General features: G+C 36.5%; 2 protein-coding genes and 1 long non-coding RNA gene across 4 annotated transcripts; 2 read left to right on the top strand and 1 right to left on the bottom strand.

Moving 5' to 3' along the window:
* The first annotated feature begins 684 nt into the window (after positions 1 to 684).
* LOC131020869 (glycerol-3-phosphate acyltransferase 9) lies at positions 685 to 5,758 on the top strand. The gene is made up of 12 exons (XM_057949914.1): positions 685 to 973; positions 1,081 to 1,138; positions 1,541 to 1,659; positions 2,032 to 2,131; positions 2,520 to 2,615; positions 2,718 to 2,814; positions 3,168 to 3,255; positions 3,344 to 3,440; positions 3,754 to 3,839; positions 4,112 to 4,231; positions 4,336 to 4,434; positions 5,245 to 5,758. The coding sequence occupies exons 1-12, from the start codon at positions 867 to 869 to the stop codon at positions 5,291 to 5,293; spliced, it is 1,116 nt and encodes a 371-aa protein (XP_057805897.1). The 5' UTR covers positions 685 to 866; the 3' UTR covers positions 5,294 to 5,758.
* Positions 5,506 to 9,383, bottom strand: LOC131020870 (isocitrate dehydrogenase [NAD] regulatory subunit 1, mitochondrial). 2 transcript variants are annotated; one of them, XM_057949915.1, is made up of 4 exons: positions 8,456 to 9,383; positions 7,315 to 7,554; positions 6,704 to 6,782; positions 5,506 to 6,471 (listed from the first exon to the last, which is right to left on the bottom strand). In XM_057949915.1, the coding sequence occupies exons 1-4, from the start codon at positions 8,960 to 8,962 to the stop codon at positions 6,197 to 6,199; spliced, it is 1,101 nt and encodes a 366-aa protein (XP_057805898.1). In that variant the 5' UTR covers positions 8,963 to 9,383; the 3' UTR covers positions 5,506 to 6,196. The 2 variants fall into 2 exon arrangements, with proteins under 2 accessions (XP_057805898.1, XP_057805899.1); XM_057949916.1 differs by having other exon boundaries at positions 8,486 to 9,157.
* A 765-nt stretch (positions 9,384 to 10,148) lies between these two features.
* Positions 10,149 to 12,235, top strand: LOC131020868 (uncharacterized). Its single transcript, XR_009100790.1, has 4 exons — positions 10,149 to 10,554; positions 11,645 to 11,673; positions 11,790 to 11,881; positions 11,970 to 12,235. It is a non-coding gene; the product is annotated as an uncharacterized LOC131020868 (long non-coding RNA).
* Positions 12,236 to 13,570: the final 1,335 nt, after the last annotated feature.

Raw genomic sequence — 13,570 nt, 5'->3', positions numbered from 1 at the left:
TTCCATTAGTTCCATATATCACTAATCACTTTATCATGTTCCCAAAATATTTGTGAGTTGTGATTTCCAACTTTTTATGTGGTATTTTTTTTGAGGAACACTTTTTATGTGGTATTCACTGCTACTATTATGGGGACTTTCCCTTTAATTATAAATTTATCACAAAAAACTAAAAAGTAAAAAATTAAGAAAATTTTATCATATTTAATGGCCCACAACTATTTCATCCCATATTCTCTAGAGTACTGAAAAATATGAAAAAATATTATCATATCAATACCTCATAACAGTATTATCTTGAGTTCAAAAATATGAAAGTATATTTTTCATTAATTTATTCATCATAGCATGTGAAAATAATGAAAATATAATAACTTAGTTCACTACTTTTTTTTTTGTTTTTTTTTTTAGTACTATTACTTACAAGGTCCAAACTCCAAAGCATTCATTTCCAAGAAACTGCAAGCTTATTGGATCATACATTATTATTTTCATTCCTTATGGGCCGAATGCATCAAGCTGGAAAAAGCCCAAATTGGTTTGGGCCATCGGTTTTATAATTGGGCTTTGACGATTTTGCTATGCGCATTCCGTCGTAATTTGGCCAACCAAAGCGCCACGTGGCATTGGGTTGCGTGTAGGCTCCTCACTCTCTCTCTCCTCACACTCTCTCTCTCTTGATGTGCGTAGGCAGGAACGGATTGCGGCTGTGTGAATGAATAGTGTAGTCCCCCACCCCAGAAAAGGAGAGGGAAAAGGGTCAAAAACATTTTATTTTATGTTCAACAATAGCAACACCATTTTAGGGGCGAAATTCACACACACCACACACACTTGACGCATGTTTCTGCAGCAGTGGTGAGAGGATGAGTAAGCTAAACACATCGAGCTCCGAATTGGATTTGGATCGCCCTAACATCGAGGACTATCTTCCATCCGGATCCATTCAAGAGCCCCACGGCGAGCTCCGTTTGTAATTCCTTTCTCTCTCCCTCTCTAATTTTTTTTCTCTGCATGTGAATAATATGAATATGCGCCTGTCCCAAACGCGTCTGAGGTGTTCTATTGCATCGTGTTTAGGCGCGATTTGCTCGATATTTCGCCAACTCTGACCGAGGCAGCTGGCGCTATTGTCGATGTAAGCTCCCTCGCACTGCTGGAATGCTATTCTGCTGGATTAGGTTTAACAATTTTGTTACCGAATTAATCCTATTTCTGTATGCTGCTCGCTAGTTTCGAGAGATTATTTTTTATTTCCCCTTAGCTGATCTGTTGCCGGAGTAATCAATCATTTTTTAGCTTGAAGCTTTGCGAGAATTTGAGTGTTTAACTTGAATCTGGAATGTGTTGTTGTAGTAAATTTTAACTCAGATAATTTGTTTGTATATTGTGCTTCTAAGCTGTTTGTGATTTTCATAAGGTGCTTACAAGTTTGGGTATTGACATTGTCGTCCCGTTTTGTTTAGTGTTAGTTATGTCGTCGAAGAAATATAACATCATAGCATCATTATTATTATTTCTCATTCTTGCTGCACTACAGGATTCTTTCACGAGATGCTTCAAGTCAAATCCCCCCGAACCATGGAACTGGAATATATACTTGTTTCCTTTGTGGTGCTTGGGAGTTGTTGTGCGATATATGATTCTGTTCCCTACAAGGTGAATGTTTTGCATGTGCATTCAATGATTGTTTTGAGGTAGAGAAGTACGTATATCTCTTGTTTTATTCAAGGGGATAATGAAATTAAGTTAGTCTTCTCATCCCAGGTTAACAGCTTCCGGGCCTTCTTTGATTGTCTTGAAAAATTACCAGTGACTGATCCTACTCTTCTGTTAGAATGAAAGATTATAAATTATTCGTACGACAATTTAGCTCTATATCAAGTGGTGTATTTTCTTACATGTTCTATGACTAATTATTACTAGTTAAGAAAATCAATCTTTTTTCTGTGTGCGTGAATATTACACATAGTGTTGGATCTACCAATTGCAGTAATTTAATTTAGCGTGCCTTTTTTGCCTTTCATGCAGGGTAATAGTGTTGACTTTAGGATGGATTGTATTTCTCTCTTGCTATTTTCCTGTGCATTTCCTGTTAAAAGGGCACGAGAAGTTGAGAAAAAGATTAGAGGTATGATTGGTTAAATATCTTTGAGCCATATTTGTTATGAGCCTTTCTTAGAGATATTCTTCATATATGTTCTAGACATGTATCTTGCTTTGTCTGAATATAGGCCTCAATGCTTTATTCTTCTTTTCTCTAGCTATGTCAATATTTTTATGACTTGGGCAGGTTAGCTTCATGTTCATGATAACGCCTATTACAGTATTACTCTATTGTAGCTTGGTAGAACTTTGACTTCTGAGAGAGAGAGAGAGAGAGAGGTGGGAGGACGAAAGGGGATTATAATGAGTTAACTATTATTACTATGACTGATCCATTTTTTTTTTTCCTGATGATAAGCAATGATGCCCCAGTGACGTTTCTTAACTGTCTCATGTTTTTGCTTACGCTTCAGCGAGGTCTTGTGGAGCTGATTTGCAGCTTCTTTGTGGCATCATGGACTGGAGTTGTCAAGTACCATGGTCCACGTCCTAGCATGCGGCCTAAGCAGGTGGACTTTGCATACGGGATTTAAATTTTCTGGATATCGCTGTGTACTTAACTGAGACTAGCTCATATCTAGTACATATAAATTTAATTGTTCATTTTGCAGGTTTTTGTTGCTAATCACACATCCATGATTGACTTCATCGTTTTGGAACAAATGACTGCATTTGCAGTGATTATGCAGAAGCATCCTGGGTGGGTTGGTAAGTTTCTTCTAGTGATACACACATCATCAGCAGTAATATGTATAGGCATGTGATGTGTTTGAAACATTTCCTTCTAATAGTGTGCTAAATTGAAGGGAATGGGTCTTTGAACTGAAACTGTGACACTATTTTTTGTAAACTAGTTGGTGGAATAATGGATTTACTGGTCGTTGTTTGCTTGTGTATTCTATGTAAGTTTTGATTTTCTACTTTGTCTTAGTGTTGGTAGAACATTTAGACTGACTTTGGTGACTATGATCCCATTTATTGGGTTGGAATGGGAATGCATATCAGGTGAAGGCTTAACCTTAATATTGTTCCTTATCATTTTCTTTTTTTTCCCATGTAAGGACTATTGCAGAGCACTATTCTGGAAAGTCTAGGGTGTATCTGGTTTAACCGCTCAGAGTCCAAGGATCGTGAAATTGTTGCAAGAAAGTATGCTTTACTACAAATAGATTACTTATTTTTGAATTGTATTGATTTCCTTGTTCTGTATATCATATTCTTTTTGGTTTTTTCTCAGGCTAAGGGAACATGTCCATGGTGCTGACAATAATCCTCTTCTTATATTCCCAGAAGGAACTTGTGTGAATAATCACTACACTGTGATGTTTAAGAAGGTTTCACTTATTCTCATGCCTACTACAATTTTTAAATTGAGTTTTATGTCTGGCAATTGAAGTTCCTTGAATAATTGTTTTATTGGCAGTTGATATGCTTATTGTACTGAACCATAGCATCCTGTCCTCTATACTTTTCAGTATAAGTTTCCCAAGTAAACTTCTTTTATAACTGTTGAAGAAGATAAGTTGGTTGCTACATACATAAAAGAGAAGTTTGTCGAGATGTGGTTCTCATATATGCATGGTGATTGCCTAATTGTTCATTTACGTTATTCATCCTTATTTCATCTATCATTTCCTTATGGTTTAGGGTGCATTTGAACTTGGCTGCACTGTCTGTCCAATTGCAATCAAGTATAACAAGATTTTTGTGGATGCCTTCTGGAACAGCCGAAAGTAAGTTTTGTTATGGTGCTCTTGGTTATTTCAATTGCACTTGTTCAAATGTCACTGCTGATATTTATACGACTTCTCTCATCCTGTAGTGTTCTCTAAAGGAGCTATCCTTGTGGCTGAACTTGCTTCTATGAAACCCTGATGATACTTTTTTGCTTTATATTGTTAATAATGATGATGCTTCTTGCTAACTAGTGCTCAGATACAGAGATGTACTAAGTTTCATTGGTTGAAACACCTATTGAAAACATAAAATTGAATATTGTTTGCAGGCAATCCTTCACAACACACTTGTTACAGCTTATGACATCGTGGGCTGTTGTTTGTGATGTATGGTACCTGGAGCCTCAAAATCTGAAACCAGGGGAAACACCAATTGAATTTGCTGAAAGGTTTGTAGTAGATTTCCAATTCATACACTATTTGATGTTGCTAGCTCCCCAATCAATGGTATAAACATAAAATAGACATGTAATGAGTATGATGTTTCTTCTAGGGTGAGGGACATTATTTCTGTTCGAGCTGGCCTTAAAAAGGTGCCCTGGGATGGATACTTGAAATATTCTCGCCCAAGCCCCAAGCATCGTGAGCGCAAGTAAGCTTTTGCACATGGTTAATATCTTTATGAGTTTGCAATCTTGCGTGCTGATGCTTGAAGATTGACTATTCTCATAAGAATTTCTATTTTTTTGATTTCTTGGTGGTTGAACCAATTAATTCATGGACTGTGTGATGAGCTACCATTGAATTGTTTACTACCAACCACCAAGAAATCAAGTAAACTTGTTTTTAAAAAAATGGCCCTGCTCATTGTTTCTCTTCTTGGGGCCGGGGTTGTTCACTAACAATGAACGTGGCCATTTTTTAAAAAGTCTACTTTCATTTGTCATTATGTAACTGCCTCTTTAAGATCACCTATATGCATTATTCTATTGAGCAACAAATATTATACTATCTGATATTGAACCCTGAATAAATGGTTTTCATCGTGGACTAAATTTCCCATAAGCTGCACACTTATCCCTCGTTTGGTTTTCAGTAAATGATTATGTAGGATAATTTGTAACCAGGATATTTAGTGTGGATAATGATAGATTATTAATACTGAGTTGGTGTTTGCTATCATGGATAAATACAGAATATCCTGGTTTAAGTTAATCCTAGGGGGGAGGTGGTATTATTAATCCTAAGAAATCTGGATTAATAATACTGGGTCGTGAGATTAAACCGGGTCATCCGCATTATTACTAAATAATACCAAACACTAGACTAATCTGTACTAAATTAGCTAATACAGTGTATTAACCAATATCAAACACGCCCTTAGCCATCTAATTCTTATACCTAATGAAATGATAAATTGAATGTAGAACCTTGCTGATCCCTCTACTCCTTATATTTGCAGGCAACAAAGCTTTGCTGAGTTCATTCTCCGTCGCCTGGAAGAGAAATAGATTGTGAAAATATAATTTTGTTGTTTATTGTCTTTATTTGGATGCAGGTTGTCAGCTGTTTCAAAAATAATGTCTTGCTGTAATGGTGTCTTTCATGACCTCAACTGAAATAGTGGAGTCTTTTGATTATTCTAGAAAGTTGAATAGAAGTTAATTCCTAGATTTTTCTTTTCTTTCTTTTTTTTTTTCTTTTTTTTTGGGGGGGGGGGGGGGGGGGGGGTAGAGGGTGCAAAACGGTGTATATATATCGTTTGCTTTTGTGCTCAATCATGGTTGGTTGCAGCACAAGATCAAGAGCATTGAAGACATTAAACTTGACAGGCAATCGTTGTTGGTAACTTTTTTTTTTTGGAGAGCATTGAGGAAGAGTTTTGAGAGTGATATTGGCATGTTTTTCTGTTTGAGCATTGAACATTGAGGCATTTACATTTTATGATTGATACGATATATGATTAATTATTTTTATTCTCATTACTAGAATATTTCTAATTTCACCATTTCAATGAAATATGAATCAAGTAGAATTAATTCAAATAATGGAAATCATCAAGAGCTTTGAAATAGTTTAAAATTCTCATTCATTTTAGTAAATGAATTATCCTAATCTTTAAAAAAACAGCATCTATCATCTTTGCACAAATCCCAGAAACTGTAAGTTTTTTAAACTGCACAAATTGGAAACATCATATATTCCACAATTCAGGGGCACGAAGCAAAAAGAAGGAACAAAACATCAATTTTCATCTTTGCTTCTTTCATACCAAGTCGTGGCGGCTCACGTTATTTTGCTCAACGGGCGCAGTTTTCTCTGGGCAGCAGAAAAATCAATTGTATATGAAATGTAAATAATCATTACAAGAAGGGCGGCTGTAAGGCTTCCTGCTCCAGCAATCCCAGGAGAAATCATTCGAGATTTGCAATGACAGCATCCACAACTTCTTGGGTGGTGCTGATACCTCCGAGATCCTTTGTCCGGTATTTACCTTCTGATATGACGCGCTTCACTGCAGTTTCTAGTCGATCAGCAAACGAAGGGAATTGCAAGTGCCTTAGCATCATGGCTGAAGAAAGAAGCAAAGCTACTGGATTTGCCTTCTTTTGCTCTACTAATTTCTCGTTTCCTACGTTACCCGCAGAAGCACCTTGCTCAAAAACGGCGTGGTCGGCTCCTACGTTCCCTGAGAGCATCAAAGACAAGCCTGTTATTTAGGTAATGCGGAATAAATACCGCCCTTGTTCTATGTTACACGGTGTGCATGGCCAATGACAACTATAAGACGTGCAGTGCCCACGACTCCGAGCACCACCAACATGTTAAATCAGAAAATATAAGTTCTGGAAATCCCCTCCCTACTTACGACATGTTTCACATGCATATTTTCAGCACTTGATAGGAGAGATAATACGTACCTCCAGGCATGACACCAGTACCACCAGCAATACCAGCAGCTACATTGGAGACCAGGTTCCCGTAGAGATTTGGAGTCACCTACAAATTATAAAGCAGATTGACAAACCGCAGGCAGAAGACTTAAATGGAAGTAGAGGATAGAATATGATTATGCATATAAAAAGTAAATTAGAAGAGGAAATATATCACACGGATCATAAAGCATACATTTGAAGGGTACAATTAGACCCCAGAAACTGCGGAAAATATGATTGAGTTCCAAGATTCCTTCCCCCAAACACATTTTCCCTCCAACTTAGTTTCATGGAACAATAAACAGAAAGAAACAAAGATTACTGCATGGCTCTCCATATAAAACAAGTTCGGGTAACTGTACAGTATAGTGTATTAAAAGGCTTCAAAATACACCCTCATGTGCGACCAAGCACCTGGAACTGAAAGTTATATATTCAAATGGAAAATATTTCCTAATCTTGCGAGAAAAAATGACATCTCATCTTTGTAAGTGCTGAAAAAAGAAAGGCACAGCTTAGGCAACTCACATTACCATGCATGAGTCAAAGTTATACGGCCCACGTAAGAGGAAAAACAGATCATTTTAGTTTCTTACCATAACATCAAACTGCTCTGGCTTGGAAACGAGTTGCATGGAGCAGTTATCCACAATCATCTCATTGTACTGGATACTAGGGTACTTGCTAGCGATTTCACGACAGGATTCTAAAAACAAACCATCTGCAAGTTTCATAATATTTGCTTTATGCACAGCAGTCACCTTCTTGCGGTTGTTGAGATAAGCATACTCAAACGCATATTTTGCAATTCGTTCAGAACAGAATTTTGTTATCACCTAACATTTGGAATAAATCAGAGTGAGAGATCTTTTCTGATGATCAGCTTAAGCATGCACGCTCAGACAAAGATTTAATAATAACATACAAAGGTTGCAAATGCACCAAACAGTGACTACACAATAGGATCTAAAGTCATATATTTGGAAGTCCCAGCCAAACATGTTATAATATGGGGGCACATTTACAGAAACAGGATATCAATAAAATAAACATTACTTTCATTGGCATTCATACATAGATCATTGACTCTTAGTTTATGTGACCAACAGCAAAACTCAGAACTAGATTCTAAGTATTCAAAAAGCACTTGATATCCAAAAAAATAAATGTTACTTGTGTAAGTAGTGGAAGATTGATTCTAAGAATATGTGAGCAGCTGCAGAACTCAGGACCAAGATTCTAGGCAAAAACTTGTGTAGATCCGGATGTATGGTGCATCCACCCCGATCAGGGTTCACCAATCCCCAATTAGGTGTTAGTAATCCCTAATTAGATTTTATCGATCACAATTAGGATTTAATTAGGATGTATGCACGATGCATAGGAGTGTGCCTCAAATTCTATCATTCAAGTTGATGATTATAGCCGTATAAAACTTCCATATCTAGTTATCTACCCCAGGACTCTTTCCATTCACTTAAGGAAACAGTTGCCACTTATTTATTTCACTTTGTCATCTACTCCTACTCGATTGGCATACGATCCTAAAAGCTAATCAGACAATTCGACTTAATGTTTTCAACTAAAACACGAAATGCATTTTCGAAAGCTAATTTCTACATAGAACAAATCGCATAACCTACATAGATAGTGAATAAAACCAGCAATCCTAAAGTGGAGCAGCAGCAAGTAGCAAAGAGAAAAGGATGAACACAACAAAAAAAATCCAAAAAACACCTTCAAGCTTTCTACGACTCCAGGAACAACCTCGTGTTCGAGGCCGGCGTACTCGCCCTCCGTATTCTCCCGGATCACGACGATATCGACGTTCTGGTGCCGAGTCGGAAGCCCCTGAAGGTTAAAACAGTGCACCAGCGAAGCGTAGAGATCGAGCTCCTTCCTCAGCATCACGTTCAGCGAGCTCACACCTCCACCCACCGGCGTCTTAAGTCCGCCCTTGAGACAGACCTTATTCTTCTTAATCGACTCGATCAGCTCCGGCGGCACGGTCTTCATATCGCCATGGATATCGTATTTCTCGAAGTAGACCGGCGCGTGCATCGCCTCCATCACCTGCTCCACGGCGCCGGTCACGAGCGGCCCGACGCCGTCGCCAGGTATCAGTGTGACGGGGCGCGGGGTTCCGTCGCCGGGTCGGGGCATGTACGTCACGGATCGGGTCGTGGTAGTGGATCCGCCGCCGGAGAGGAGCTTCGTGAAGATTGGAAGTGCTCGCCGCGACATCTTAGCTAGCAGAGATGATTCCGAGTTTGAGGAGGAGATTCAAATCTGTGATGTTAGGGTTTAGATTGAGGGAATTGGGGGCTGGCTGTGGCTGCTGCGGTTGACGGTGGCTCAACAACAGCTGGAGAAAAAGAAGAGAAATCGCGTGGAGGATATGAGGAAAATTATGAGGGAAAAAGACGCGAAAAATCTACATATTTTTTAGCTTTTTTAAGCTTAAAGTGCAGTAACTCGCAAGTTAATTTTTTAAAAATTAATGACAACTTTCTTCTGTTTTTGTTTTTCTCTTTTTTTTATTGGTTGTTTCGGTATTCTTTATATATGTATATAAAAACTTGGCACCATTTATCATTATATTAAAAAGTAATTTCTTAAATAAATATATACATTAAAAAGAACTAAATAAGTTGATTTTCCACCCCAACTCTGACATTATTCTATTTTTATTCCATTGAGAATGTTCAATCTGTTTGGCCTTTGGGCGTATAAAAGTAGCTTTCAGCCAACACTTGGTCAACTCATAACGCCTCCATCATCTACCAAGAGTTACGCTTCATCTTTTACACAATTTAAGAACTACTATAAAATATACTAATAGACGTAGAAAATAATATTTTGGAAGTGTTATAATTTAACGAATAAATTTGATATAGACTAATATTTGAAAAATAACAGAATGAAATAATCGAAGAAGCCTAAAATAAAGAGTTGTGCATTACATTATGAATTTATGATCCCCTTCACCTTATTACTATTGCTCATGATCGACATGTTCGATCGAGCATCGACTTGAATTATTATTGGATGCTCGATTGAGCGTCGATCATTCGATTTGAGTTGAGTATGTATAATGGTGGTGGATTTACAAAGCGTGAAGGTAGTGCGGTGGTTATGAGTGATGATAATGGTTTTTAAAAATTATAATTAAAAAATCAAAATATTAAAACATAATTTATTTTTGAATTAGTACAAGCACAAAATAGTTATAAATTTATAATAGGTAAAATTCATATACTTTATAAAAGATGATACTACTCCCTTCGTCCACAATTTAAAGCCCTACTTACCCTTAAATTTTTGTCCATAAATTAAAGTCATATTCTGTTTTTTGTACTTTCTTAGTATCCGTGCCCACACCAAAGTGAGGCTTTAAATTGTGGACGGAGGGAGTATATTTTATCTTTTATTTTAAAAAAATGAGTTTATAATTCCATTTTTCTTCTCAAAAACTGCTTTCCTCCCATGTGTTTTTCCCTCTCCGGCTCAATTAACCGTAAACCTCAACGTGTAAATGAGCATCGCCATTTTCATGGATCAGCTCGACTCTGTGATTTTCTCAAGATAATAAATTGTATGGTTAGGGGTTTTTGATTGATTGTCTGTATCAAGAAATCAATGGTTGGGGAGGGTGAGGGTAGCGTGAGTGCGACCGGAGCCGAGGAGGTGAATGCTAATATCCGATGCTCCAATGGCTCAAAATTTCTGGTCAAAACGAGCATCGAGTCGACGATAGCTAAATTCAAAGGTTTGCCGGCGCAGAATTGAGATATAAAGGCCGGATCTTGAAGGACGATCAAACCTAGCAAGCTACGGTAATGATTTCTTATTAAGTTTTTATTTGCGATTTTTTGGAGTTCTTTGGAGGTGCATCGCCTCCTTTATCAAAAACGCCTTATTAATTGATTATTTATTCTTGTAAAAAAAGTTCTATGAATGATTTTCTGTTTTCTATGACTTGGTTTATGTTTTTGGTTGGATTGTGAGTTTCTTAGTTTGGCCTTTGTTTTTGGGATTCTTGCAATGACTAGCTCGTAGCTGGAGATGGCCACTTCAATAATTGGTTAATAATTTTAGATTGTTTTTTTATACTGTAATTTTCAGTATTATGTGAAATTGTGAATGCATCTTGTTGGTTCAAGATAAGGAGAATTGGCAGATGCAGACATACATAATATGCATGAATGATTTGTTTGAAATTAAGTATGTTGCTATACATACTTCAAGGTTAAGTTACCTCAATTCACTCACCTATTGCAAGAGGGTGTACTGAGTCATTATTATACAAGAAAATTTTGTATAATTGACTGCAGATTCTTTAGATCTTCATGGATCACTGATCTTCTATTGAGGATTTATGTTGTTATGTCTGGAAATGGAAAATAGTGCAATTACTATGTAAGTTCTCACTGTTGGGGGACTAATATTGTTATGAAGAAACACATCTAACAATATTGCCTCATAACTGTGGTCCTCGAAAACTCATTGATCTTAGCAGCCTTCATATCTCAAATTCAGGCAGAGTCTTTTTGTCAGCTTAGTCGTATTTCAGCCTTCGTATCTCATAACTGTTACGTTTCCTGCAAGAACATTAAACTAAACAGCTGGTGCAAGTTACTCAAAAGCAGAGTATGACTTCAATATGTGCAAGAGAATGAAGAAAGACATATTCATTGGGCAAAAGATTCTGTGTATATAATACGAGTACATAGGCTTAGGTGTATATAGAGGGAGAAGAAACTAGGTTACACATCTAATTCTATCTCAATAAGTAGAGACTTTTACAAAGAAACATAAATATAAAAAACTCTTCAACATAAACCATATGGCAATGGCATTTAGAGTCTTTCTTTTACTTAAATATTATGCTTTTTATGACCTTATGCGATGATCCTTTTGTTGTAGGGAAGGATCTCAGCTTGGTCAGACCACAGGTATAAACACTATAAATTGAGAAGCAGCAAATATTAATGTAGAAATCACAAAATTCCATTCACTTAACCGGATGTCTATTTTGTTGTATTTCTAAATCTACAACTGCCATTTGCAGAGCTTGTAAGGTTTACCAAACGCAGGTAGCCAACATATATAATATGCTGGATTTGGACATGCCGATAAATATGTTTGGCGTACATGGAGCTGGTAGTTCAGCTGCTTCCATTTGCTCGTTTACAGCCCTGCTTATCGTCTTTCTGCCTTAAGTGATAAACCTTGCCGCGCTTTCTTGTAGGGCCTCGAAGAACTCTATGCTCCTCAGTTATCACAGATGCAAGAGATGGGTTTTTTTGACACCCAAGAAAATGTAAGAACACTCCAAGCTACAGCATGGAAATGTTCAGACAGTAAAACTAGTCATGATCAAGTCCTTCAAATGCATATTACAATTTGAGCTTGAGACATTTAAGGCATGAAAATAAAGATTTCATATCTATTTTTTAGGCTGGAAAACATGCTGATGAAATCTTTATTTTATTTTATTTTATTTTTAGTATAGATCGCGTTCGTACTTAGTTTCTGAAGAAGTTTCCTTTTCTTAAATAACAAGATTACTTTAAGGTAAAGGCTTGAAACTTGTAAATGTAGAGTGACAATCTTTTTTGAGTTAATGGGCTCAATTAGCCGTTCTTGTATAAGAAAAGGAAAAAATGTCCACCCAAATAAAAATATGGAAAAACTAGCCTTTTCTAACGTAAATGTACAATTATACCCTTAATACTGTTACACACTTTTTCGCAAAAGTGTGTAATAACATAAAGTGTGTAACTGCGAAAAGTGTGTAACAGTGTATTTTACACTGTTACACACTTTTTCACAAAAGTGTGTAATAATGTAAAAGTGTGTGGTTGCGAAAAAGTGTGTAACAGTGTAAAATACACTATTACACACTTTTTTCGTTTCAAAAAAGTGTGTAATAATATATTTTATATTGTTACACACTAAAAGGGTATTTTAGTCAGAAATGCTATTATTTCCATATTTTTATTTGTATGGTTAGAATTTCCTATGACTAAAAGGTTTTGGCTAGACTAGGGTGCCGCCTCATCTTTTTTTCGTACATGAATGTAAATTATGGTAATCCTCATTTATTCATGTCGCAATGTATTAATCACAGAACCACAATGTGTGAAAAATCGTTTCCGACAATAATTAATGAGAACGATGGCTATTAAATTCTTTGATATGCAACTAATTAAATGAACGAGCTTATTTGTAGAATCATTTCTGTTTCTTACTTGTTAGATAGATAATTTTATGCTAATATTGGTGTTTCTAATATCTCAGTCAATTAATTAACGAAGTTTATTTGTTCCCAAATTATTAAATTGGACTAGCTTTTCCGAGACTACTTAATAATTATATTATGGAGTACATATATATAAACAAAATCTGATTCAAAACCGTGATTGTTTTTCCACCAATAGGAGAAAAAGAAAAAAAACTCCCAAATTTGAATGTTTTTGTTTATTAAGTTTTTTCTATAAAAAAAATGAAAAAACGAATAGACGTGGGGAGGAATCAATTAATGAAGCTGTTTGATCCATTACACCACGTGCCATTCTCTCCCTTTCTTAAATCACCCACACTTTCACGAACAATTAAAAAATACAAAAATTAGCAACTTTTTGAATTCTCGTAGAGAAGAGGGAAAAAAACTAGGGAAAGGGATAGAGCTTAGTAACTGAAAATTAACTACTCTACATAGTGCTTTCTCTCTCTCCCCTCTCTCTCTCTCTCTCTTACCTCTGTGAGAAGTGGAACATAAATAACCGCATAACCAAACCTCCAACGTAGTACATAACGCCTCACTCCACCATTTTCTTACACTTTTTT

The sequence above is a fragment of the Salvia miltiorrhiza genome, chromosome 4 (assembly GCF_028751815.1).
Source record: "Salvia miltiorrhiza cultivar Shanhuang (shh) chromosome 4, IMPLAD_Smil_shh, whole genome shotgun sequence".
Classification (NCBI taxonomy): Eukaryota; Viridiplantae; Streptophyta; class Magnoliopsida; order Lamiales; family Lamiaceae; genus Salvia; species Salvia miltiorrhiza.
The sequence above is the reverse complement of the archived record's forward strand: the minus strand, read 5'-3'. Positions and strand labels throughout refer to the sequence as shown.

What these genes read in the sequence shown, in the direction of transcription:
- LOC131020869 (XM_057949914.1), top strand. Translation starts at nt 867, where the DNA reads ATGAGTAAGCTAAACACATCGAGCTCCGAATTGGATTTGGATCGCCCT. An exon ending in CGTGAAATTGTTGCAAGAAA is followed by an intron (nt 3,256 to 3,343) that starts GTATGCTTTACT and finishes GTTTTTTCTCAG; the next exon opens with GCTAAGGGAACATGTCCATG. An exon ending in ACACTGTGATGTTTAAGAAG is followed by an intron (nt 3,441 to 3,753) that starts GTTTCACTTATT and finishes CTTATGGTTTAG; the next exon opens with GGTGCATTTGAACTTGGCTG.
- LOC131020870 (XM_057949915.1), bottom strand. Translation starts at nt 8,962, where the DNA reads ATGTCGCGGCGAGCACTTCCAATCTTCACGAAGCTCCTCTCCGGCGGC. An exon ending in GAGTCGTAGAAAGCTTGAAG is followed by an intron (nt 7,555 to 8,455) that starts GTGTTTTTTGGA and finishes TCCAAATGTTAG; the next exon opens with GTGATAACAAAATTCTGTTC. An exon ending in CAGAGCAGTTTGATGTTATG is followed by an intron (nt 6,783 to 7,314) that starts GTAAGAAACTAA and finishes TATAATTTGTAG; the next exon opens with GTGACTCCAAATCTCTACGG.